This window comes from Trichechus manatus, unplaced genomic scaffold, assembly GCF_000243295.1.
Source record: "Trichechus manatus latirostris isolate Lorelei unplaced genomic scaffold, TriManLat1.0 scaffold00011, whole genome shotgun sequence".
Lineage (NCBI taxonomy): Eukaryota > Metazoa > Chordata > Mammalia > Sirenia > Trichechidae > Trichechus > Trichechus manatus.
This window is the reverse complement of record NW_004443947.1, coordinates 25,475,501-25,501,424: the sequence shown is the minus strand read 5'-3', so window position 1 is coordinate 25,501,424 and position 25,924 is coordinate 25,475,501. Positions and strand designations below refer to the sequence as shown.

The following is a 25,924-nucleotide window of genomic DNA, read 5'->3' as shown; positions in this document are numbered from 1 at the left end:
AATGTCATAAAACAACATGTGTACTACTGTTTCATGAGAAACTATTTGTTCTGTAAGCCTTCACCTGAAGTACAATAAAAAATAAATAAATAAATTGAACCTATCAATGAACATATACACACAAAAAAAGATTACAGCCTTGAAAACCCTATGGAACAGTTCTACTCTGTCCTATATGGTTGCTATGAGTCGGAACCGACTTAATGGCAACAAGTTTGGTTTTTTGGTTTTAGAGAGGTTAGGAAACTTTCTGAAGTCATAGAGCTAGGAAAGGACAGAGCAAATCTTAGAGTCAGTACTATGTAATTGCAGAGTCCAGGCTCTTATTCTCTGGGCTCTATGTACTTTGAAAAATGCAGCAAGAGCCCGTGTACACTTTCTCTGAAAAGATCAGTGTTGGGGAAGGAATGGCTACATCATTCCATGGCACACTGGGAAGAGATCCATTTGGAGTGGAACCCCATTCCTCAGTTGCCCAGATGGGTGTGGTTTCTGGAAAAGAGAGCCTAATACTTATTATCATTGATGATAATGATTATAAGCACAGTGTAAGCACCTGAAAGTGTACAAAGCATTTTCACATATATTATCTCTTTAAGCTTCAAAATTATCCCATGAGGTAGGTAAGCATGGGCAGAATATTATTATTGTTGTGCTTTAAGTGAGAGTTTACCATTCACATTAGTCTCTCATACAAAAATTTATACATACATTGTTTTGTGACCCTAGTTGCTCTCCCTATACTGTGACAGCACATTCCTTTCCACCCCAGATTTCCCGTGTCCATTCAACCAGCTCCTGACCCTCTCTGTCTTCTCATCTCGCTCTGGACAGGAACTGCCCATTTAGTCTCATGTATCTACTTGAGCTAAGAAGAACACTCTTCACAAGCACTTTATGTCCCATAGTCCAGTCTAATCTTTGTTTAAAGAGTTGGCCTTGGGAATGGTTTCAGTCTTGGGCTAACAGAGAGTCCGGGGGCCGTGTCTTCCAGGGTCCTTCCATTCTCAGTCAAACCATTAAGTCTGGTCTTTTTACTAGAATTTGAGTTTTGCACCCTACTTTTCTTCTGCTCTGTCAGGGACTCTCTGTTGTCTTCCCTGTCAGGGCAGTCATTGTGGTATTGGGCAGAATTATTGAAAAAGGGAGAAACTGAAGCCCAGAGAGGTGACCTGTCTTGCCCAAAGCTACATAGTTAGCTAGTAATGATTGCTAATAAATGATAAGCAGTGATATCTGATTCCAAAGTCCACTTCATTTCCCCTCTACTGGGCTACTGGGCATCACAGAGTTTCCAGACCAACCAAACTAAACTCATCAAGTTGATTCTTACTCATAGCAACACTATAGACAGAGTAGACCTGCCCCATAGCATTTCCAAGTTGCAGCTAATGGATCCAAACTGTTGACCTTTTGGTGAGCAGCTGAGCTTTTAACCACTGTGCCACCAGGGCTCCACAGGATTTAACAGTCCCCAAATTCAGGTGCTAGGCTCTGGCCAAAAGGAATTTGTATCTTTACTCATTGACTTGTTCACAGTGGGGAGAACAAAAGGGTCTCATCACAGACCTTGATGTGTTTCCCCCTTTCTCCCCTTCCCCTCTGCATCAGAGATATCTCCAGTTCCTGGCAACCCCTCCCCAGCTTAGCATCAGAGGAATTTTTGGTCATCGCAAATGTCAGTCAGTTCAGGACCCATCCTAGGTTCAACTCTGCGTTCTATTTTGATGAGCCGCACCTTACCTCCTTTTCTCTCTGTTTGCCTTACAACAGACATGCCTCTCTTAAAGCTTGAAAACTGTCTTTGATCCTATTTGGCTGACCTTTCTGAAGGTGAGCTACTAAGTGCTAGGCTTACTTGGATTCAATTCCCACTTTATTAATAAAAAAAAAGAACATTTGTATGGTTGGTAGAAAATAATGCTATTGTGCAAAGAGTTGTGAGAATCCACTTTCTGTCCTTTTCCTTTGTCCCCCAGACTGCAGGGCTACTGACTGATTCCAGCCTGTGAACAGCACTGGGCATAAAAGGTAAAGCAAATCTGCTAATGCTACACGAATGATGTTGACTTTGAAATCAACTGCATCCAATTTCTTTCTTTCTAACAATGGCATGTGTGAGGGAAAACGAGCTTTGATTCATTCCCCTGCCTTCTTCTGTTTCTTCTGCTGAACTTGTACTGGGAATGGCAATTCCTCCTAGAAATTCTTTATGCCCTTGACCAATTAAGGATCCAGAAAAGTGTCAAGTTCTGACAGGGCTCAAATTGGTTTTTACTTCAATGAAATAGTGCAGCATAGGAGAAAGATCTCCAAATTGGGAGCCAGGAAAGAGTTCTAGGATGTAGGCCCCACTCTTTGAACTTTTTAAATGCCTCTGTGCCTCAGTTTCTTTATTTGTAAAATAAGGACAGCATATCATGCTAGCAGTTTCTAAATGCCTTCTTAGGACCAGGGCTGGCTGGCTGCAAAAGAATCTCCTGAGGAAGCTGGTTAAACATACAATTTCCTGGGTCCATCTCCAAAGGCTCTATTCTGCAAGAATAGGGTAGAGTATGGTGATCTATATTTTTACTAAGCTCCTTGTGTCTGAAATTCATGAACTACATGATCTCTAAGTTCAAAGTCTTGGTTCCCCAGCCTTTGCCTACCTCCCTGGGAGTTAGTTCACTGTGAGATCTGACTGCTTTCACATCTTCCTCCATTCTATCCCCACCTCCTTCTCTCTTATCTCCATTTTCACACCAAACCTCACCTTCCCCATTCTTGACTGCATCCCCCTCTCATAGCTAGGACACACCTTGCTCTTCCTCCATTCACCACGCCATGCTCTCCTCGCTAAGCATTCACCCTCAAGCTTCTTGAGAGAGCATCCAACTTCCATTCTCTAACAGTAGCGCATCTTCAGACATCAAGGTGCCCAACCCACAGAGCTAACACTGTTCACTTCATGGTCATCCTACCACAGTTCAAGCCACCTTTTTAAATGTCTCATCCTACTTGATCAGCATCCAGAATTTTCTAATAATTAACCACACCCTCCCTAACCTTTGTCAGTCCCAGCTTCCTCTACTCCAGTGTTCTCCTGAATCTCTACCTAATTTTGGTGTCTCTCTCTCCCTCTTCAGCTGGCTTTTCTTCTTCCACCATGCCCCTCCCAATATAGATGCTCCTGTGGGGGGATCTACCTTTGTACCTCTTCATCTCTCCCTTTATTTCACACAATATCTTTAGGTGATCCTACAGGAGCTTCAGTTATCCTCCCTGTACTAATGAGGCGGGGCCCTGGTGGCGCAGTAGTTAAGAGCTTGCCTAGAAACCAAATGTCAGCAATTCGAATCCACCAGCCACTCCTTGGAAACCTTATGGGGCAGTTCTACTCTGTCCTATAGGGTCGCTATGAGCTGGAATCGATTCAACAGCAACAGTACTAATGAGGCAATATAATACAGTCCAAGTTTATGAATCAAAGAGACCTGGGGCTCAAACTCTGGCAAATTTCTTAAGCTCTTCAAGCTTCAGTTTCTTCTCTTTTATAATGGGCACAGTAAGAGTCCAGAGTGAGAATTAAATGAAACAACGCATTGCAAGCATTAAGCCTAGTCCTGGCATATAAAAAGAACTCAATAAGTGTGAGTTATTAGTGATGGCTCCTAGAATTATATCTTTAACCCCAAACTAACCCCTTATGAGATAATATGTGACCAGTTGCCATTGAGTCAATTCCAACTCATGTTAACTCCATGCATGTCAGAGTAGAACTTGCTCTGTAGAGTTTTCAATAGCTTATTTTTCAGTAGATTGCCAGGTCTTTCTTCTGAGGCAGCTCTAGGTGGACTCAAACCTCTAACCTTTCAGTTAACCACTGAATGTGTTAACTATTTGCATCACTCAGGGACTGCAATGTATATGAAAGTATTGCTATACTAGCAAGTCCTTATTCAGCACAAATAATGTGAATCATCATGCTGTTCTTGTTGTTAGGTGCTGTCAATTTATCTCCAACTCATAGCAACCCTATGTACAACAGAACAAAACACTGCCTGGTCCTACACCAGCCTCATAATTGTTACTATGCCTGAGCACATCATTGCAGCCACTGTGTCAGTCCATTTCTTTGAGAGTCTTCCTCTCTTTCGCTGATCCTCTACTTTACCAAGCATAATGTCCTTCACCAGATAATTATTATTATGATCAGAGGTAGGTGTCAATCATCCCATCTCCACCCAGGCAGCCATAAGTCATCCCAGGCCCACATTTCCAACTGCCTGTTAGACATTCCCCAGAGGCATTTCAAACTCAAGATCTCCCAAATACATTTCACTCCTCCTCTTAGGATTTCTTTACTAGTTAACCCACCAAACCAACCCAATCTCCCAAGCAAGGAGAATCAGTCAAATTTTACTTCTTACCTTGGTCACCGAGTTCTCTCAATTCTACCTTTTAAATGCCTTTGACTCTGTCCCCTGTTTATTGTTACTGCTGCTGTCATTCTAGTGTGGCCACTCATCTCTTGCCTGAACTATTGCAGGAACTTATTGGGTAGCCTTCCCGCCTCTAGTCTTGCTCCCTCTGATACATCCTCTACACTATTGCCAGAGCAATATTTCCTAAAATAGAAACGAAAATGTCATTCCCTACTCAACAAGTATGAATGGCTTCCCATGATTCTGGAATAAAATCTAACATGCTTCACCCATCATTCAAGTCCCTTAACAACTAGACCATTCCCAGCTTCCTGTCTCCACTAAATTAAACGAGACAATTAATCCCCAAAAGATTTCATGCACTTATTAAGTCTGTCATTGCTCATGCTGTTTCCCCTCCCTATGGTTCCCTTCCCTCCTCAATGAAATTCTCTCATCCTTAAACAATCAACTCTAAGATCATTAAGTGAAATCCCTGACTCTCCTTTCAGGATGAGAATCCATCTCTCCCTTCTTCATGCCCCCAGGGAACCTTTTCATACCTCTGTCTCAAAACAAAGAATGCGAATTTCAGAACATTTAATTGTGCTCAGGAGTCAGAGCTTACTCAAGGGCAGCTAACAACAAAAACATCTCAAAGCAGAACTTTGTTACACACAAGTTTGTTTAGCACGCTAATGTGTGCTCCTTTTAAGAACAGAAGTTGTGACTTCCTCATTTTAATATGTCCTGTGCCACAGAGAGAGTATCAACTCAATAAAACTCAATCAACTCCAAAAAAAAAAAAAAAAACCTGTTGCCATCAAGTTGATTCTTACTTGTGACAACTCCGTATATTACAGAATAGAACTGCTCCATAGGGCTTCCTTGGCTCTAATCTCTACAGAAGCAGAATCTAGGCCTTTCTTCCGTGGCACAGCTGGGTAGGTTAGAACTGCCAACCCTTAGGTTAGTAGTCAAGCACAAATCATTTGCACCACCCAGGGATCTATCAGTAAATTATATTTAATGAATGACAAATTTGAAAGATCTTTACCCAATATCATGTTACCTATTTCCATACTACATCTCACATACTTTGGACATGTTATCAGGAGGGATCCGTCCCTGGAGAAGGACATCATGCTTAGTAAAGTAGAGGGTCAGCAAAAAACAGGAAGACCCTCAACGAGATGGATTGACACAGTAGCCGCAACAAGGGGCTCAAGGTCAGCAACAATTGTGAGGATGGTGCAGGATAGGGCAGTGTTTTGTTCTTTTATACATAGGGTTGCTATGAGTCAGAACTGACTCGACAGCACCTAACAACACTTCCATGCTTATAAAACCAAACGGCAGAGTTACAAGGTAAAGATACAAAATTCCACCTCCAACCACATTTCCCTCTGAGAGACTGTTAATTCCCTGGAAAGGCCAGCTTGCTCCGGACCATGAAGCTTGGGTTGTCTTTGCACAACAAAAAGATACAGTGATAGAAAAAAATGTTCCTTAGAGTATTGCTATCCCACTTCCTGGCCACTGCCTGCCCCTGGGACCAAGAAAAAGCTGCTGTAAGAATTGCAAGGAAAGAAAAGTGTTATTATTGGCAGAACAATGTCTATTTTTTTTTTTTACTTGTATTAATTGACAGCAAAGTCTTCATCCAAATTTGGGTGCATTTTTGAAATTGTTTTCCACTTTTGACTTCGTCTGGTGATGGGCATAATAGTTCACTTGGGTGCTGAGAAAAAATCCTAAATACTTTAGGGGAGCCCTGGTGGTGCAGTGGTTAAGAGCTCGGCTGTGAACCAAAAGGTCAGCAGTTTGAATCCATCAGCCGCTCTTCGGAAACCCTCTGGGGCAGTTCTACTCTGTCGTATAGGGTCACCATGAGTCGGAATCAACTCAACAGCAATGGGTAGTACTTCAGGAGCAAATATGAAAACCTTCCCTCAGGGAAGCTCTGTTGGAGACAACAACTTCTAGTCCTGAAAAGAAGGCCAGCTGCACACAGGGTAAGGCAAACGGACTTCCAGTCCTAGTAATCCTCCTGACTCCCTGCAAGGCCTCTTGCAACTATTCACCTTCTCTAAGCTTCAGTTTCCCAGTTTTCCACAAATGCCGCCAGTAGCTCATGGACCCAAGTTAAAAATCCCTGAGAGCTAGGTGTGAGCCCTAGCTCTCCTACTTTCCAGCTGTGTTATCTTGGGCAAGTCACTTCACATCTCTAAGCTCCTTCTCCAGGTGGTCACAGAATGGAAGCGAGGCTTTGCCACACTGGGTGGGGCTTGTTTGGATGATGTTTGCGGACCAAACACCCAAGAGTGGAAGAGAGCACTGAGGTAGGAGATCTGTACTTGGAGTCACTTTATGAAACAAACAACCCAAATTGGGAAGCCTTGGCATGGTAAACAAGAACACAGCTTTTTAGGATTTTCAAGCCTAAATTTTCGAGCGGAGCCTTCATAGATTCAGCGCTATGAGGACAAAACAAATGAGAGGAGCGGCAGATTAAAGATATCCATCCGCAGGAATAAAACCAACAATTGAGAGTTCCTCAGAGCCGTCAAAAAGGACTCGGTGAAAAGCCTTCAGCATCTCAGAATTATTCTAATAACGAGTAGAGAATTACTACCATGAGACTTTAAAAGCTTTCATAACCTCCCCGAGTTTGTAATTTTGTCACTCATCAGCTGTTTCCCTGGAATGATTGGCAGTTAAAAAAATCATAAAACCAAAGACTGTCTATATACTTATCAGGGGCAGGGAGGGAGGGAGCTGGGAGCTGGCGGAAGTGGTTGGGTTACACCACTGGACAGACCTAAAAATTAAGGTGTGTGAGTGGGAATAGGGGCAGAACTGTAAAGACTAGAGGAAGCAGGAATCCATCATGATGACTATCATTTATTGGCCAGTAATTATGTAGCAGGCATTTTTCTCATGCATTTTCTCACTTAACAATCCTATGAAATAGGTTATGTTATTATCCTTATTTTATATTTTGAGGAAACTAAGATTTAGAAAAGGATAGAAGTTGCCTGAGATTTAAAAGGGGGAAACACACACACACACACACAAAATGGCAAAGCTGGGATACAACCCTGAGCATTCAGACTCCCCATCTGAGTTCTGTTTACCCCCACCCATGCTGCCCAGAAGGCTATGACAGGGAAGGACTAGAAAGAAAGGATTTGGCATGTTGTTGAGGCAGTAAAATGCAGCCCGAGATATAACCAGCATGGGACTTAAACCCAGGCCACCTGGTTTTATTTAGGAAATGGCATAGTCATGTGGCTCTATTCTCCCTGGCTCCAGAGTCTCTACCCAACAGAGATTGGGTCTTTAGGGAGCAATTTGGGACCATTTCACACATTCCTGCTACCAAACAAGAAATGAAATTAACCCTAGGGGCTAGAAAGAATTCGAGTTCATAAGTACTTGGAGGGGTAACAGTTTTTATTTCTTCAACAGACACCCTTTAATTGGAGAGAGAGAGAATAGAAAAGGGACTTACACAATGTTTTCATGAGAGCTGTTGTTGTTGTCATCATCATTATTGTTTGTTTTTTGTTTTTGAAATATGGTGCCTAACCATTTGAGGCTGTGTAGAGTTCTTTGAGAATCTAATGAAAACCCTGAATTGAAACACATGTGTACACACACACACGTTCATCCACAGACAATCTCCCCCTCAGGAGCTCATGGACACAAGTTTAATATCCCTGAGACCTGGGTGTAAGTCCCAGCATTCCCACTGTGTAGCTTGTGATCTTGGGCAAGTCACTCCACAAGTCATTCCACATCTCTGAGTTCCTTTTCTAGGCAGCTAGAGAGTGGAGAGGAGCTGCTGGGTGGCACAAACCATTAAGTGCTTGACCATTAGCCAAAACGTTGGTGTTTCAAACGCACCCAGAGGTGCCGCAGGAGACAAGCCTAGCAATCTGCTTCTGAAAGTTCCCAGCCTTGAAAACCCTTTGGAGCAATACTATTTTGCACACATCGGGTCACCATGATTTGGCACCAACTCTACAACAATTAACAAAAACAGAGAGTAGAGATGAAGATTTGCCACCCTGAGTAATGATAATTTTAGGTAATAATAATTAACAAGACCCTCTTTAAGGATTTAAACCGGCCCCCAACCATGGACTTCTTGTCATCCCAGAATCACTTGATGAAGTGGGAAAGGAATTGAAGATGTTTAGCTAGGGAAAGAAATACACATAGAAGCATGCGGGCCCTCTGAAATGAGTTGAAAGCATTTTCATGTGATTGAAGAAATTCCCTTATTCTGTAAGAGGTCCCAAGGGGAGGCCAGAGAGAAGCAGCATAAGGATGAAGGTTAGGGAGGTTTCAGAGTTAGACAGACATTGGTTAAATCCAGGTCCACATTGATTCAAGAAATTATACAATCTCCCTGGACCCTAAAATAGAGGCAATAATGGTACCTACCTCAGAATTTGGGAAAAATCAAATGAGATAATGCATGTAAAATGAATAGATGTTAGCTTCTCTAACAACCTCTCTGACCCTCTATCTCTTTACCTGAAGAAATGGGGATAATATCTGTACCTGACTAGAAGGTTGCTATGAGATTCAAATAAGAAAATGCAAGTAGAAATCTTTAGTATAGCACCTAACTGGTAGTTAAGTCCTCAGTAAATGGTAACTATGACTATTGCTATAAATACTTCATTACAAAAACCAACGGGCTCCTTCAATAGGTGAATGAATTAACAAGCTTTGGTACGTTGATACAATGAAATATCATTCATCAATAAAAAGAAATGAACTATCAAGCCACGTACATACAAAAGAAGACATGGAGGAACCTTAAGTGCACGTTGCTAAGTGAAAGAAGACAGTTTGAAAAGGATACATACTGTATGATTTCAACTATGTGACTGGAAAAGGCAAAACTATAAAAAAACAAAAACAAAACCCATTGCTATCGAGTCAATTCCGACTCATAGCGACCCTATTGGACAGAGTAGACCTGCCCTATAGGGTTTTCAAGAATTTAATGTTCGTGGAAGCAGACTGCCACATCTTTCACCCACAGAGCAGCTGGTGGATTCAAACTGCCACCTTTTGGTTAGCAGCCTAGCATTTAACCACTTCACCATCAGGGTTCCTTCATTGTGCCACAAGAGGTACTTTTAAGATAATATCTAAGAGCATGGAATTGTAGCTAGACTTCCTGGATCTGGCACCTGAGAACTGTGGCTGTGGGAAAGTTATGTAAAAAGGATATGAGTATCTGCCAAAGAAGGAGTAAATGCAGTGGCCCATGAAAACAGCTTGGCACTGCTCCAGCACATAACATGTGCTCAATAAACCTTGGTTTCTTTTGTAACAAGTAGATGTTGCACAACAGCCAGCTGGCTTCCGTGTAACAAGCTCTTCTTCACAATGCAGCCTATGGATGTTGCAGCAAATGTTCTCTCTCCCAGGATTTGGTCAAGGATGAGTGAAATAAAAATTGTCAGGGATATTATAGAAGAGGGTATTATGGATTGAATTGTGTCCCCCCAAAAGATATGAGGTTGTAACCCTTTTACTTGTGAATATGACCCTGGTTGGACATAGACTTTTTGGTATGCTAATGAGATCATAGGAGAGTACGGTAGGTCCTAAACCTAATCCCTTCTGAGTGGTTTCTTATAAAGGGAAGTACAGACATGGAGAGACAGACACACGGGGGAAGACGCCATGTGAAGATGGAGGCAGACAAATCTACAAGCCCAGGAGCGTCAAGGATTGCTGGCAGCCACTAGAAACTGAAAGAGACAAAGAAGAACTTTCTCCTAGAGTCAACACGCTGAATTTAGACTTCTAGGCTCCAAAACTGTGAGATGATAATTTTCAATTTTTTAAAGCCACCCACTTTTTTTTTTTTTTTAATATGGCAGCACTAGCAAATTAAGATAGAGGGCAAAACATCACATGACCTCTTGTTCCCTCACAATCTAATGTAAAATTGTTCCAGATTTAATGGAATAAAAATATTTTGAGAATTTACTCCCCACCTTCCATAACCTCTGCTATTCGTTGCCTTCTCTTCTACCAGAAAACAGCTCCCTACTCTTACTCCATCCCATGTGTGATGGTTAAAGTTGTGTGTCAACTTGCCTGGGCCATGATTTTCAGTGTTTATATGTGATCACTCCCGTGATTTAATCTGCTGTGACTAGCCAATCAGTTGAAAGGGAGTTTCCTTGAGGGGTGTGGCCTGCATCGAATATAAGCAGAAATTCTGGCTTTTTGCTTGCTCTGGATCCTGTGGCTGCCTCCTGTTCGTCTGACCTCCAGTTCCTGGGACTTGAGCTATCAGCTTATCTGCCGATCTTGGGATTCATCAATCTTCACAACCTGTGAGCAGAGCCCTGCTCTCTGACCTGCCAATCTTGGGTTCACCAGCCCCTGAAGCTCTGTGAATCAAGAGAAGCCTCGTGGTCTTGCCTGCCAATCTTGGGATTCATTGATATTCACAGCCTGTGAAGAAGAGACCTACTCTCCCACACACCGATCTTGGGTTCGCCAGCCCCTGTGACTACGTGAATTGGGAGAAGCCTCTATCCTAATCCACAGACTTGGGACGTTCCAGCCTCTACAATCGTGTGAGCAGTTTCTTTGATATAAATCTTTCTGTATATATAGTTATACGCTTTACTGGTTTTGCTTCTCTAGAGAACTCAGCCTAAGACACCATGGCAAAGAGGATTTGGATCTTTGGCACCCTGTTTCCCTCAAGTTATCAACTCCTAGTTCATGTTTTCCATCTTCCCACTGTACAGGTTAGTACATGCCACAGCTTCTCAACATCAGATCACACTTGCATTTCATCTTAATTTATGATTTTGCTTCATAACCTCTCCCCTTTCTACTCACTCTTGTCTCTCTCCTCTAATTCTCTCTCACATATCACCCTTCACAGAGTTAAAAAATGGCTGTTTTCTGGCTCTTAAACATACAGAAAGATACTCGTGTTAAAAAGAACAACAAAAGACCAAATAATTTCTTCCTAGAAGATTGAAAAAACTTAAACAAATGTCAATATCAAGTGTAGGGAGGATGTGAGAAAACAAATACTCTGTGGTTGGGAAAATAAATTGCCACAGCCTTTCTGGAGCAAAATTTTGTAATTACTATTAAATTTGAAAGTGCACATTTCTTTCAGCAATTCCACCTCTTGATCACTGCTTCAGCTAGAGAAACACTTGCATAAACAATTAAGAAGGAATACATGCACAAGGATGTTCACTGCAGCATGATTTATGATCAAGAAACTTTGGAACAACCTAAATGCCCTTCAGTAGGCAATGGATAGTGCGTGTATCAATAATCTGGGCTATTGTTGTTTGCTATTGTGGAATTGGCCCCGGACTCATGGCAACCCCATGCACAACAAAATGAAAGACTTCCCAGTCCCATGCCATCCACATGACCAGTTGTGGATCAGATCATTGTGATCCATAGGGTTTTCACTGATTGATGTTTGGAAGTAGATCACAAGACCTTTCTTCTAGTCTGCCTGAGACTGGAAACTGCTGAAACCTGTTCAGCATCATAGCAACATACAAGCCTCCATTGACAGGGGTGGTGGCTGTGCATGAGATGCATTGGCCAGGAATAGAACCTGGTTCTCACTCATGGAAGGCAAGAATTCTACCACTGAACTACACTATACAGCAATTCAACATAATCCTGCAGATCTACATGGACTGGAAAAGAAACTGGTCCAATATACAATGTTAAGTGAATAAAACAAAATGCAGAAGGCTACATACAATATATCGAACCAAATCCATTGCTGTCAAGTTGATTCCGACTCATAGCAACCCTACAGGACAGAGTAGAACTGCCCCATAGGGTTTCCAAGGAGTGGCTGGTGGATTCAAACTGCTGACCTTTTGGTTAGCCGTCCAGCTCTCAACCATTAGGCCACTAGGGCTCCACATACAGTATAAAAACCCGTTGCAGTCAAGTTAATTCCGACTCATAGCAACCCTATAGGACAGAGCAGAACTGCCTCATAGAATTTCCAAGGAGAGCCTAGTAGATTCGAACATACAGTATAATAGTATTAAAAAAATACACAAAACAAAACTATGTATTTCTATATGTGTATACACATGAGAGAATAGAAACAGAACTGGAATGAACATCTTCAGCTGATAACAACGATTATCTCAGGGGAGGTTTTGAGGACAGATTGAGGACAGAAAGTCAACAGGAATTTTATTTTTATCTTCTTTAAACATATCCCTAACAAAAATACAAGGTGCTCTTGTGGTATAGTGGTTAAGCACTGGGCTGCTAATCAGAAAGTCAGAGGTTCAAACCTACCAGCTGTTCTGTGGGAGAAAAAGGTGGTGGTCGGCTTACAGATTACAGCCTTGGAAACCTACAGAGCAGTTCTACTCTGTCCTATAGGGTCACCGTGAGTCAGAACCAACTTGAAGGCAATGTTTTTTTTTTTTTTAAGAAAAATAACTTCATGTAATATTTGTGTGATTTAAAATAAATAATATTTTAAATGAATAGGGTTTGCTTATTACCATTCCTAACTTCAAGTCAGAAGTTGCTAAGGAAGAAGGAAGATTGCAACGGAAGGGGTTAGAAATAAGGCAGAGGAGAGGAAAAGCCAGCACTGCCGCTTACAGCATGTTTCACTTTCATACCATCTTGGAGGAAGATGTGAGATGTGGCCACAGTAGAATCAAAATAGCTGAATCCCAAGACAAGCAAGCAGGAACACTGTACAGATTTTTCCCACGACGGATGACAAAAACATTCATAGAAACACAGCTCTCTTACCACTTAGCTGAGGAAAAGTCACCGATCCACTCATTTTCCACGTGGATGCCTGGGATGTTGACTGGAGAACCAAAGCTTTGGACTCTTTGGAAAAATGAAGGAAACAAGAAAATAAATTTAGGTAAATGCCTGTCTTCCCATTTTGGGGCCCCATTGCCCCCATACTGACTTCTACCATAAAAAAAGAAGAGCTAACGTTTGCTGAGCATTTACGATGTGCCAGTCACTTTTCTACATGATCTACAGGCATTCTCTCATTTAACCCTCAGAGACAGCCTCCAGGATAGGTGTTATTATTCCATTTTACTGATGAGGAAACTGAAGACCAGAAGGATTAGGTAGCTTTCCCAAAGTCACACAGCAGATATGACACAGGATTTGTACCCAGCCAGTGTGAAGCCAGAGCACACACATGAATCACTCCACTCCACTGCCTCTTATATATTATACTATTGCACACATTGATTTTCTTACCCTATGCATGTCTGTTTTCCTCTACTAGACTATAAGCCCCTTTGGGTAACAACTACCATTTGAGTGCTTATTAATATGCCAGGTACTCATCTAAGTCCTTTATACACTTCGATGTTACATAACCCAACAACACACCCTGGGAAAAATTTGAGGTTAGAGATCCACCGTAAAAAATGGGAGAATTGGGAGTCAAGTCCAACAGTCCTATCCAGAACCTCCAAGGATATGAATTGTATCTTCTTTTTCTGGTGTCCTCTGCCCCTCGAGTCTGGTAAATACTTAAAACTAGGCCTGACTGATGGATGAATGGACAAATAAATGAAAGAATTCTCCTCCACTATAAAAAGCCAATGAGTCAAGTGAGTACACCCCTCACTTGAGTGTACTCAACTGAGTACACTCACCCCTCAGGAGTTTCAACAAAGGAGATTGGTGTGTTTGGAACTAGCATGAGACAGCTAAGTGCCACCTAGCCTAGAGTGTAAAGACAAATATTCTAGAAATGTGTTACCATGGAGAATTGCATGAATCAGGAAGGTCTCTCTCTCTCACTCCTGTCTCTCTCTCGCATGTAGCACCAGTTAGAGCCAACACTAGGGCACTTGGTTCATGGCAGGTCACTGACTTAGAGCTGACAGAACCACAAGGAATGAAATGAATCACAAAGAATGCTGCCCTGATGTCAGTTTGTCCCAGGTGGGCTTCATGGACACAAGAAACCCAAAGGTCATCTGTAGTTATCTGATTCAACAACACTTTTATTTAGTGTTTCCTTCTCCTCAGTCCAAGGGTGAGGAAAGAAAAAGAAAAAGCAAGCATCCGCACACTTTTGGATGTGTGTGAGGCAGTCTTTCCAGAAGTTGCCTCAGTGCTTCTCTGAGAGTCACTGAAGAGAAGGAAAATTTCTGATTCTGGAAGAGGGAAAAAAAACTGCTTTGATAAAAAGCAACTGGAAAAATGACAGTGTTTGTGCTGGGTGGTGGGGTTCTGGGCTATTTATATAGTTATCTTTCTGCTTTTCTATATATTTCAGGCTTTCTTTGAGGAAGAAGAAAGCAGGGAAAAACTATGAATGCATTTTAAGATGATTATTTGAAAGGCAAAAGGGATGATAGATAGACAGACAGACAGATAGATAGATAGATAGATAACTAGGTAGGTAGGGAGAGAGGGAGGGAGATAGATAGTGTCATGGATTGAATTGTGTCCCCTGAAAATATATGTATCAGTTTGGCTAGGCCATCATTGCCAGTATTGTGTGATCGTCCACCATTTTGTCATCTGATGTGATTTTCCTGTGTGTTGTAAATCCTATTACTATGATGTTAATGATATGGATTATTGGCAGTTATGTTGATGAGATCTACAAGATTAGATTGTGTCTTAAGCCAATCTCTTTTGAGATATAAAAGAGAAAAGTGAACAGAGAGACATGTGGACCTCATACCACCAAGAAACAAGAGGCAGGAAAATAGTGCATCCTTTGGACCTGGGATCCCTGTGCTGAGAAACTCTTCAACCAGGGGAAGATTGTTGACAAGGATCTTTCCCCAGAGCTGACAGAGAGAGAAAGCCTTCCCCTGGAGCTGACACACTGAATTTGGACTTGTAGCCTACTAGACTGTGAGAGAATAAATTTCTCTTTGTTGAAGTCATCCACTTGTGGTATTTCTGTTATAGCAGCACTATACAGATACAATTCATATGATTAAGAAAGACAGACAGACAGATAGATAGATAGACAGATAGGTTTAGGGTTCATGGATTTTAAATGACTACTCAGACTATAATAGAATTATCAAAATCAATATTGTAAAGGTATTCGAATTATTCTGGCCTTTACTGAGGCAGATAAAACTACTAAGAAGGCTTTCAAGCTCTCTCATGATTGCTTTTTAATATTCTTACCTAGGAATCAGAGGTTGAAACATGGTGGGAGCATGGATCAGACCCTCTATGCTATGGAGCTAGTAACTCAGAAAGTGCTACAAGTCCAAGATCAAGAAGAGTTCAGAAAAAAAAAAGAAGAAATGAGAAAAAGAAACAAGGATAAAATCAGTTCCCCTTAAATGGATATCTTAAGATGTCTAGAGCCCTTTCCTCAACTAATGCTAGTGCCCAGGCAGACAGAATCCCTGGCAGGGTGGATCTGGAGTCTGACCCAGAATGACCTTTCCTGGTTCTTCAATAAGCATCTCCTGCAAAACTCCTGGGACGCCAACTGGAGAACTAAAAATGCTGACTTGTAAAAAGGATAAATAAAAACACTAAAAAAAAAAAAGAAAGAAACCATAAAACAAAGGGAAGGAACAGTTTAGTGAAACCACATCCTTATTGACACACACACACACACACACAAGGACCCAAGAGCAAGTCGCTGGCTGCCCGATTCAGTGGAAGAACTCTGTTCCCAAGGACCAGAAGGGAAAGAAGGGCCAATTGAATACTATACCTGTGGTGAGGATGGGACCTTCTGTGGGAGGCTTAGAGGTCAGGAGATCTTCGGCTGCCTCTGGAAGGGAGCTCAGTGTTGTCTGAGGGCAGTGGGTTGCAGTTGTTGTGAGAATAGGGGTGGTTGTCGTCTGAAGTGATGTTCCAGTTGTGAGGTCAGGTGTAGTTGGAAGTGCAGCTGCCGTTGTCATCATCCCAGTGGTTGTGGTTAGGTAAGGAATTGTTGTTGGATGTGTGGTTGTTGTTGGACTTGTGGTTGTTGTTGGACTTGTGGTTGTAGTTGGAGGCGTGGTTGGTGGAGCTGTAACAAATGGAAGATCTGTCTGGTACCAAGTAAAGATGGAGTAAAAGGGAAACAGACACAGATACATCTGGGCTCCTTCCATTTCTCTCCATCTTTGTTGTCCTCACGTGGTCCATTGGCCTGGACTCACTTGGTCCATTGGCTTGGCTTACTGTAATGCCTACTACAACTGGTTTCTTGCCATCGCTCTTGTCCCTTCCAATCTGGTCTTCACAGATTAGCTAGAGTTACTTTTAAATTACAAATTAATTATGTCGATGCCCTGCTTAAAACTTTTTCCCAGATCCTCCTGCCCTTAAGATAAAGAGCTAAGCACATGACCTTGGCCAGCAAGGCTCCATTGGATCTGGACCTGCTTTTCATCCCAATCTCATGTCTCCAGCCTCCTCTTCTCCCTTTTCCCATCCTGCTGGGCTTCAGTTCTTTGAACACATCAGTGAACTACCAGCCATAGGCATTTCGTTCCTGCTACTTACTATTTTTGTTTTTCACTAGGCTGACTCCTACTTAAACCTTCATGTCTTCACTAAAAGATCACTTCTTCTGCAGGGAGGATGTCCAATTAGTCTTCCTGGTTATGCATGCTCATATTTTATCTTCACAGCACTTACTGTGTTTCACTAACTGCACATTTATTTGCATGACTATTGCTTAATGCCTGCTTCTTCCACTAGACTCTAAGCATCAAGAAGGAAAATCTGGTATCTATTTTGTTCACTAGCCCTGGTGGTGCAGTGGTTAACACTTGGCTGCTAACTGAAAGGTTGGCGATTCAAACCCACCAGTCGCTCCACAGGAGGAAGATGTGGCAGTCTGATTCCATAAAGATTTCAGCCTTGGAAACCCTATGGGGCAGTTCTGCTCTGTCCTATAGGGTCGCTAAGAGTTGAAATCGACTTGATGGGAAGCAGCGGATTTGGTTTTGGGTTTTATTTTGTTCTCTACTACAAGTGCAGTACCTATCACAGTGTCTGCCATATAGTTGTTGGTGTTAGTCGTCGTCAAGTCGGCTCTGACTCATGGCGACCCTCTGTACAGTGAAACCTGTAGAACCAGAACTTAATGGATTGCTGTATTTTTCCATATCTCACTCTCACAAGTTTCCCACCTTTGACAGGATACAGCCTTACCACTTTTCTATTGCTCGTTTTAGTGGAAAATATTTTAATTTTCTTTCTCTGACAGGTTCTGCCTTACACAGGTTCTAGCTTTTGCAGGCTTTACCATAAAACAGAACAAATGATGCCTGACCCTGTGCCATCTTCATGATTGTTGGTAAGTATATAATGTTCTATTGAGATCCATAGGGTTTTCATTGGCTAGTTTGATCACCAGCCTTTTCTTTCTAGCCTGTCTTAGTCTGGAAGCTCTGCTGAAGCCTATCCTCCATCGGTGACCCTGCTGGTATTTGAAATACTGGTGGCATCGCTTCCAGCATCATAGCAACAGGTAAGCCACCACAGTATAACAAAATGACAGACAGGTGGTGGCTGGCATATAGCAGTGGCTCAAAAAATATTGCATGAGTGAGTAAATGAATGACTGACTACATCAAAAGTGAGCCCAAAATATACAACATAGGTAAGAAAGTAGTCTCTTTCAGATACTAAAGATTGGTTTGTGCCAATACCACTCACCCTTTAAACATTTGACTTTGGGTTTATTAGCCACAGTTTATTCTACAGATCTTATCCTCTCTTATTTATGCCAAATTTCCACTAACTCTAATGGACCAGAAAGGCACCATTTATTTCAAGTGAACTTAGAAATGACCTCATAGATATTAAGGTCAACACATTTTATAAAATAATAACTGATTCTACTAGACTTGAAAAAAGAAGACTTGGATTGGACTCATTTAACTTCAATAAACATCATTTTAGTCTTCTGCAGAATAGAAATAATACCCCCATCACACAAAGTTGCTTTGGAGAACAATGTACTAATATATGTGAAAGTTCTTTAATTAGATGCATCCACATCATTTGTTCTCAAATTTTAGGGTGTATTAGAATTGCCTGGGAAGCTTGTCAAGCATATAGATAACCAGACCCTACCTAAAGAGATGCCTGTTCTATTAGGAAAAGAGCCCAAGGATCCTCCAGATGATGTCGATACAGGTAGTACACAGAGCCCACTTTGAGAAGTTCTGTTCCAGTATTGTTAGTGTTGGTGGTTCGGTGGTAGAATTCTTGACTGCCATGCTGGAGACCTGGGTTAAATTCTCATCAAATGCACCTTACATACAGCCATACCTATCTGTCAGTGGAGCCTTGCGTGTTGCTATGATGCTAAACAGGTTTCTGTGGAGCTTCCAGACTAAGACAGACTAGGAGGAAAATCCTGGCTATCTACTTCCAAAAATCAACAATCAAAACCTTATGGATCACAATGGTCAGATCTGCAACCCATCACAGGGATGGTGCAGAACTGGGCAGTGTTTTGTTCCATTGTGCATGGGGTCACCATGAATTGGTGGCTGACTCAACAGCAGCTAACAATTGTTAGCATAATTCAAAACCATAGGCTGCACCCCATGCAGCTCAAATCTTAAGAGTTCCAGCCATATTCCAAATTTCATCAAGAGCAACTGAGAGTCACAGAAGGAAAGAACACCTAAAAATGCTATGACTGTCTCCAAACCCCATTCCCCTTGTCCCTCTTCCAGAGACCACAAACAATTCATTGGCTTATGGTCTGAAGCTGGCCCATGGACACATTTTATTTAGTTAACATGGCACTTTTAAAACTTTTTTGAAATCTTTGCCAACATGCAACAATCAGTGTAGTTCATATAAAAATTGGAAAATTTGAAAACATTGGGGCCAAATTTCTGCCAAGCAATGATCCACTAGAAAAGCAGAAGCTGCTCTCTTCAGATGGACTCTGCAATTGACTGGTCCCCGCCCCTGCCTCCTCACTGTAACATTTCTGTGACCTTCTCAGTCCCCATGGGCATTTGCGTTTTCCCGCCAGATCCATATCATGGCTCCTGTAGTCATAGCCACACATTTCAGATGTAACCTTCTTCCCACTCACTGCGTAGGCAACCATAGCCCCTTCACCACTGCAGGTTCCATGAACCCCCTGAATCTATCTGTCCACAGACATGTATTCCTTCACGCACTCACCTCTCATCAGCTGCAGGCGAATGTTCTTCTTCACATCGTTGAACCAGCCAGGCACCTCTATGCGGCAGCAGTACACACCGCTGTCACCTTTGTTGGTGTTTGAGATGGTCAAGGAAAGATCACCTCTCTGGATATTCTCTGAAAGTCTATACTTCACTGACCTCGAGAGCACCTTCGTTCCATCGGTATAGAGAAGCACCTGATTGCACTTGGACTTGGGACACTGGCCTCTGCCCCAGCACATGCTGTTGCTGCCTGGATGCCACGATGAGTACATACAGGGCAATGTCACTGACTGACCCAAGAATGCCGTCACGACAATCTCTGATGTGGCTGGTGCTGTGAGAAAAGATGAGAAAACCAGGTTGAGCAGTACTAAAATCTTCCAAATGCCATACAGTGATGGTGCAAATAGGTGCTTCCAGGAAGAAGAAGTGAGTTGATAGCGAATATATTTCTTTAGCATAAATTCTGCTGTGCCGTTTAATGCTGCTGTGCTCCTAACCTCACCTACTTTCATCCCGCAGTTGGAGCCAGTTGATCTGTCTCAATCTTAGTCTCCACGGTAAGACCTTTTTGCCGATTTTAACACTCTGATCTTGAGTACCATTCAAAAAAACATTTTTTAAATCTCTCCAACGAATAAACCTGACCCAGTAACTCAGTTCCATTAACTCATATAAACACCAGGTCCAAAAACAGCACTCTACCCAATGTATCTCAATGAGCAGTGACTACATACTACTGAATTGAATGCCTCAAATATCTTCCAATGCCTCCCTCGGTCTTCCAACTCAGAGGGTGCTATAGCAGGAAGAGAGACTGTTAAACTATATGTCATTACCCTTCCTTCCTTTTCAGAACTGGAAGTGGAAATTAATTGCTCTGGACCAGAATATGAAGTTAGGCAGAGTTCATTGATTTTTTTTAAGTGTTAGAATTGGAAGGGACCAAAAAAATTATCTAGAATGGCAGTTGTGACATACAAAAGGCTGGGGACTTTGGCTTACCAAATTTGTTATGTGGATGGAATGTTTCACCATTCCCCAAATGAAGTATCATGTTTCCCAACCCTAGCTGCTCATCAGCATGACCTGGAGAGTTTGTTAAAACTACATATTTTATTGTCCAAGTCTGAGTCAGAATTTCTGAGGCCGAAGCCCATGGATCTGTACATTAACCAAGTTTTCCAGGTCATTCTGATGCAGATGACTATTTACTCAGTGTTTGAGAACCACTGGACATGCGCTTCTAAGATAACTTACATCTGTAACAATTTGTGAAATATTTCCACTGCTGCAAATATTAAGCCCACTGGTTTACTTGAGCATCAGCAATTTTTCTAAAACAAAGCAAAACAAAATGCTGCTGAAGTGAAAGCCAGACAGATCATCAGGATCACATCCTTCTCCCTCTTGGGTATCTGGGTCTATGTTCATAGTTTCCTCTAAAGTACTCTTCTGTGGGACTGTCCAGTCACTAACTTTGCTGACCCAGTGGCAAGTTGTATAAGACTTGGGCAGCAATGCCCTGTTCCTCCCTAGCCTAGTTGTCAAGAATACCCAGATGTCCCTCTCCAGGAGAAGATGAGCATGGAATCCTAAGAGTTGCCCATGGAGCGGATGGAATGAAGTGCTTTACACTGTTAGCTCTTGCAATGAAAGGGCATTCCAAATTCAGACCAGCCTGGAACCCTGCCTGAGTCAAGTCTCTTCCTAAATGCTGTGGCACATCATTTTGCCTGCCATGAAACCAGGAAAAGAAAGAAATCTACTGTTAATAATCCTCAGCTATGTTAACAACATATAACACACACACCTAAAACTACTAACTTCTAAAATATGAGCTTGTTCCTACTAATAACTGGTAAATTAATTTTTTAAAAAAATGCAAGAATTATTTCCACTGGAGATGCAACAATTTGCTTTCCTAAGTATGATAGCACAAAGGGAGGCATCCTACTACTCAGTAAGAAAAGACTCAATAGAAAAACTGGCAAAGGAAATAACAGGCAATTCTCAGATGAGGAAATATGAGCGGCCATTAAATTTCACTGGAAAAAATTAAGAAATAATATCAAGTGTCTGCTAGGACATGAATAAACAAGGACTCTCAGGCACTGTTGGCAGGCATCTAGGAAATGACTTAGCCCGGTGGGGTCAGTTGGATTGAAATGGGAGTGTGAATTAGTGCAGCCACACCATGGGGGCAATTGGGCAGTTTCTATTAACACTCAATGTGCATATCTGCTAGGCAGGCCCTAGCAATTTCACTTTTTCCCTAGAAAAACACAAGTGCACAAGAAGACATATTTGCAAATGTTTATTGCAGCCTTCATACATATATGAATTTTTTTTTCCAGTTGCTGTTGAGTCAGTTTCAACTCATGGCAACCCCACATGTGTCAGAATAGAACTGTGCTCCATAGGGTTTTCAAATGGCTGGTTTTTCAGTAGATCACCAGGGCTTTCTTCCAAGGCATCTCTGGGTGTATTTGAACTTCCAACCTTTTGTTAGCAGTGATCACATTAACCATTTGCACTACCCAGGAACTCTGACATATGTGAATAGAATAGTGCAAATTTCCATCCTTGGGAAGGTTAAACCATGGCATACTCATTTCATGGAATTCTATGTAGATGATGAGTAGAATTAGATAGAGCTCTATGAATTCACATGAAAATCACCAAGTCGTTAACGTATGAAAAGGGCAAATTTCAAAACAACACATAAATATTAAACCAATTTGTCAAATACAAAAATTAAAGAGTAGGCATTTTTTGTGGTTACAGATGTATGAGAGTAAATGCATAGAGGGACGTCTGGTAGGAGATATACCAAACTCATGTGGCAGTTACTTCTCTGACCAGAGGAATGGGACTGGGGCTGGGGTAGTAGTCAAAAGGAAATTTAATTTTATAGTATTTTTATTTCTTCACAAAGAATATTTCTGTATTACTCATGTGATTAAAAAATAATTTTACAAAAAAGGAAGCAGGCAGCTTGGTGTAGGAAAAAACCACCTATTAGGCTTACACTGTAAACTTTGTTCTGCCATTTACTGCTTCTGTGTTCTTGGGCGAAAAGCCACAATAATCTTGACCTCATTGTCATCATAAGGCAAAAGGGATAATACTTGCCTCAGAAATAGTTCTAAAGTTTATATAAGCTAAGGAATCAAATGCCACAAAATCAAGTATTAGTATAAGTAACCAGGCACTTCAGAGTTTAGAAATAAGATCAGAAGCTATTCCTTCCAGCTGCAAAAGTGACCCAGAATAAAGAAATCAGTGGTCTCAAATCAGTTCCCCCTTTGGGGAATCACTGGAGGTGTTGGGTGCAACCTAAGTTCTGGTGCTAGTCTGGTTTCTTCTCCAGCTGGTGACCTTAAGCAAGGCCCTTCCTCAATCTGGGTCTCAGTTTCACATCTAAAAGAGAAGGGCTTGATTAGCATCGCTTAAGAGTCTGTCCAGCTCAGATCCTCAGTCATTCTGAGCAGTCTAAGAATTCTAAACTGGCCATTTTAGAAAAGGCACATAGACAAACACACATACACAACATAAATAAATAAAATAATAAAATTAGTTGGCCAGATGCTACCACCTCCTTCAAGCAAGGTAAAAGAAGCACACTCAATCAATCAGTGTCCAGCCAATAGCACAAAATGTGGACATTCCCTGGCAACTTTCAACATAAAAAAACTCTCCATATCATCTTCCTAGGGCAAGATAAAGACCAGTAAAAAACAGTGATAAAGACCAAACTGTAGTTTTCTTACACATCACCTCTCAAAAAATGACGCCAAACTCAAAATGGCTTTCATTCAGTCAACAAGGACACACTGTATACTAAGCATGAACTAGGTGCTGGAATACAAAGTACATCTGCCCTCCTGGAGTCTACAGAGCACTTGGGGAGACGGACAGTTATGTAAGCAATGACCACAGAGTCACAAGTTCTCTGGTGAATGAACTCCAGGGGCTACAGGAGCTCCCAGACCAGGCTGGGGCTGTGGGGTGGTCAGGAAAAGCCTGAGTTAAGTGGAGACGTGAGGATGCATAGTGTTAGAGAGGAAAGAAAGGCCGAAGAACATCGTGACAGGATTTGAGGGGTAGATGGGGTATGTTACATTTGATTTCACTGAATTGCAGGTGTTTTCTCAAGCAGAACATTTGAAACATTTATAAGTAAAGAATCATGGACTTTTAAAACTACAAGGAACATTACATATTGCTTGACTGCTAACCAGAAGTTCAGCAGTTCAAATCCACCAGCTGCTCCTTGGAAACACTACAGGGCAGTTCTACTCTGTCCTATAGGGTTGCTATGAATCGGAATTGACTCGATGGCAACAGGTAGTCCTAGATTATTAAACCTTATCTCATCCCAACTTCCAACAGTACAGAACAAAAACAATTTAGACACATTCCTAAGGTCAACGGTTAATGACCAAGATGTGAATGCAACTCAGCCCAAAGCACTGTCCTCTTTACTACATGGATGCCCAAGAGCTTAACTGATCAAAACCAAGTGTGTATATTTGTGTCATCCAAAACCTGAAACCGAAATGCAGGAAGGAAATCTCACCTTGAGGAGAATGAAGAACACCAAAGACACGAGGGAAAGATTAGTCCAAAAGACCAATGGACCACAACTACCACAGCCTCCACCAGACTGAGTCCCGCAGAACTAGATGGTTCCCAGCTACCACCACTAACTGCTCTGACAGGGATCACAATAGAGGGTCCTGAACAGAGCTAGAGAAAAATGTAGAACAAAATTCTAACTCACAAAAAAAGACCAGACTTACTGGTCTGACAAAGACTGGAGAAACCCCTAGAGTATGGCCCCCAGACACCTTTTTATCTCAGTAATGAAGTCACTCCTGAAGTTTGCCCTTCAGCCAAAGATTAGATAGGCCCATAAAAGAAAACTAGACTAAATGAGCACACTAGCCCAGGGGCAAGGATGAGAAGGCAGGAGGGAATAAGAAAGCTGGTAACAGGGAACCCAAGGTCAAGAAGGGGAGAGTATTGACATGTTGAGGGGTTGGTAACCAATGTCACAAAACAATATGTGTACTAATTGTTTAATGAGAAGCTAGTTTGCTCTGTAAACCTTCATCTAAAGTACAATAATAAATAAATAAAAATAAAAAATAAATTTGTAAATCCAGAAAAAAAAAGATATCTCACCTTGAAGCTATATCCCCAACAGAACAGAACAACAAACAAAAGCTCCTTAAAATAAAGAGAATAAGAATTATAATAGGGGTAATTTTGAGAACAAATTCCTCAGATTCAGACTGCAAAGGAAATTTCTTTCCCCCATTTCATTTTACTCTTTATTTTTATGTCTATTCTTAAATTGCCATTTTTGATATGAGCACAAATTATCCCCACCTTAAAACCAGTCTCTAGATAACCCACTGTGCACAAAAGGCAGGGGAGAGACCCTCCAAAGAAGAAAACCTGGGAGATGGATGAAAGGGGAGGGCTAAAGAGCCAGAGATGTAGACATGGAGTGGGCTTCAGCTTTACTGAACCCAAATCAGTATGTGAGAATCTGTCACAGGGTAACAAGCCCCCAGAGACACCTATATGGAAGGCTCCAGAACACTTACTCAGATAAAGCTGTCCGAACTCAATCACCAGCCAGAGAACGACAGGCCCTTTGGACATTTTGACTGTTGACAGGCCCCAGGAATCTGTCTATCTGTCCAAAGTCCATTTCTTATACCCTGTTAATGCTGACAGGGCGGGGGACTGTAGTTTCATTTCTCTTTTTGCCCCATAACCTTCCCTTTCCTCCCTCCTGAATGGCCTCCCTCAGTTTGCAATGTAAGATAAAATGTGCTGAGTACTTTTCTCGTGGTCACTCGTGTGTGTGAATGTGTGGTATGATGGTGTGGGCAGACGTGTACCTCTCCGCTCACCCACAGAGGGGTTGCCTATGTGTGCATGAGCATCCGCAGGTGTGTACATGTGTATGTGCACATGTAAGCTGCAGGTATCTGGACAGCTCTGCAGCTTGTGATGAAATGCAATTAACTGTCCAGCTGTCCACACTGGCATTTGTTTACACGTGGACTCCTCATGGGAGCCAAAGGAAAGTTAGACCAGAATTTGGATCCACTCCCATTCTGGGTTCTTCCTAGATCTGACCCTTGGTCCTGTTGCTCAGATAATGGAGTAAGAAAAGCAGGGCTGCAATCAACAGCCACATAAGCCAAAAACACCATTAGAGTTTATTGGGCAGGTAAAGAAGAGGTTTTGTAAAGGAAGCATATTGTGGTTTTTAGTACAAGTTCAAGGACAGGCTCAGGCATCAAACAGGCC

The 25,924-nt window shown here is 41.9% G+C and overlaps 1 protein-coding gene across 1 annotated transcript in view; it reads right to left on the bottom strand.

Moving 5' to 3' along the window:
- TIMD4 (T cell immunoglobulin and mucin domain containing 4) overlaps nucleotides 1-25,374 on the bottom strand; it is a 67,255-nt gene extending 41,881 nt beyond the window's left edge. The window contains exons 1-4 of the mRNA XM_023726425.1: nucleotides 25,210-25,374; nucleotides 19,587-19,925; nucleotides 16,153-16,452; nucleotides 13,227-13,310 (exon numbers count right to left, since the gene is read on the bottom strand). Coding sequence (XP_023582193.1) covers nucleotides 13,227-13,310; nucleotides 16,153-16,452; nucleotides 19,587-19,925; nucleotides 25,210-25,267 — 781 coding nt within the window. The 5' untranslated portion in view covers nucleotides 25,268-25,374. The remainder of the gene's footprint in view (nucleotides 1-13,226; nucleotides 13,311-16,152; nucleotides 16,453-19,586; nucleotides 19,926-25,209) is intronic.
- Nucleotides 25,375-25,924: the final 550 nt, after the last annotated feature.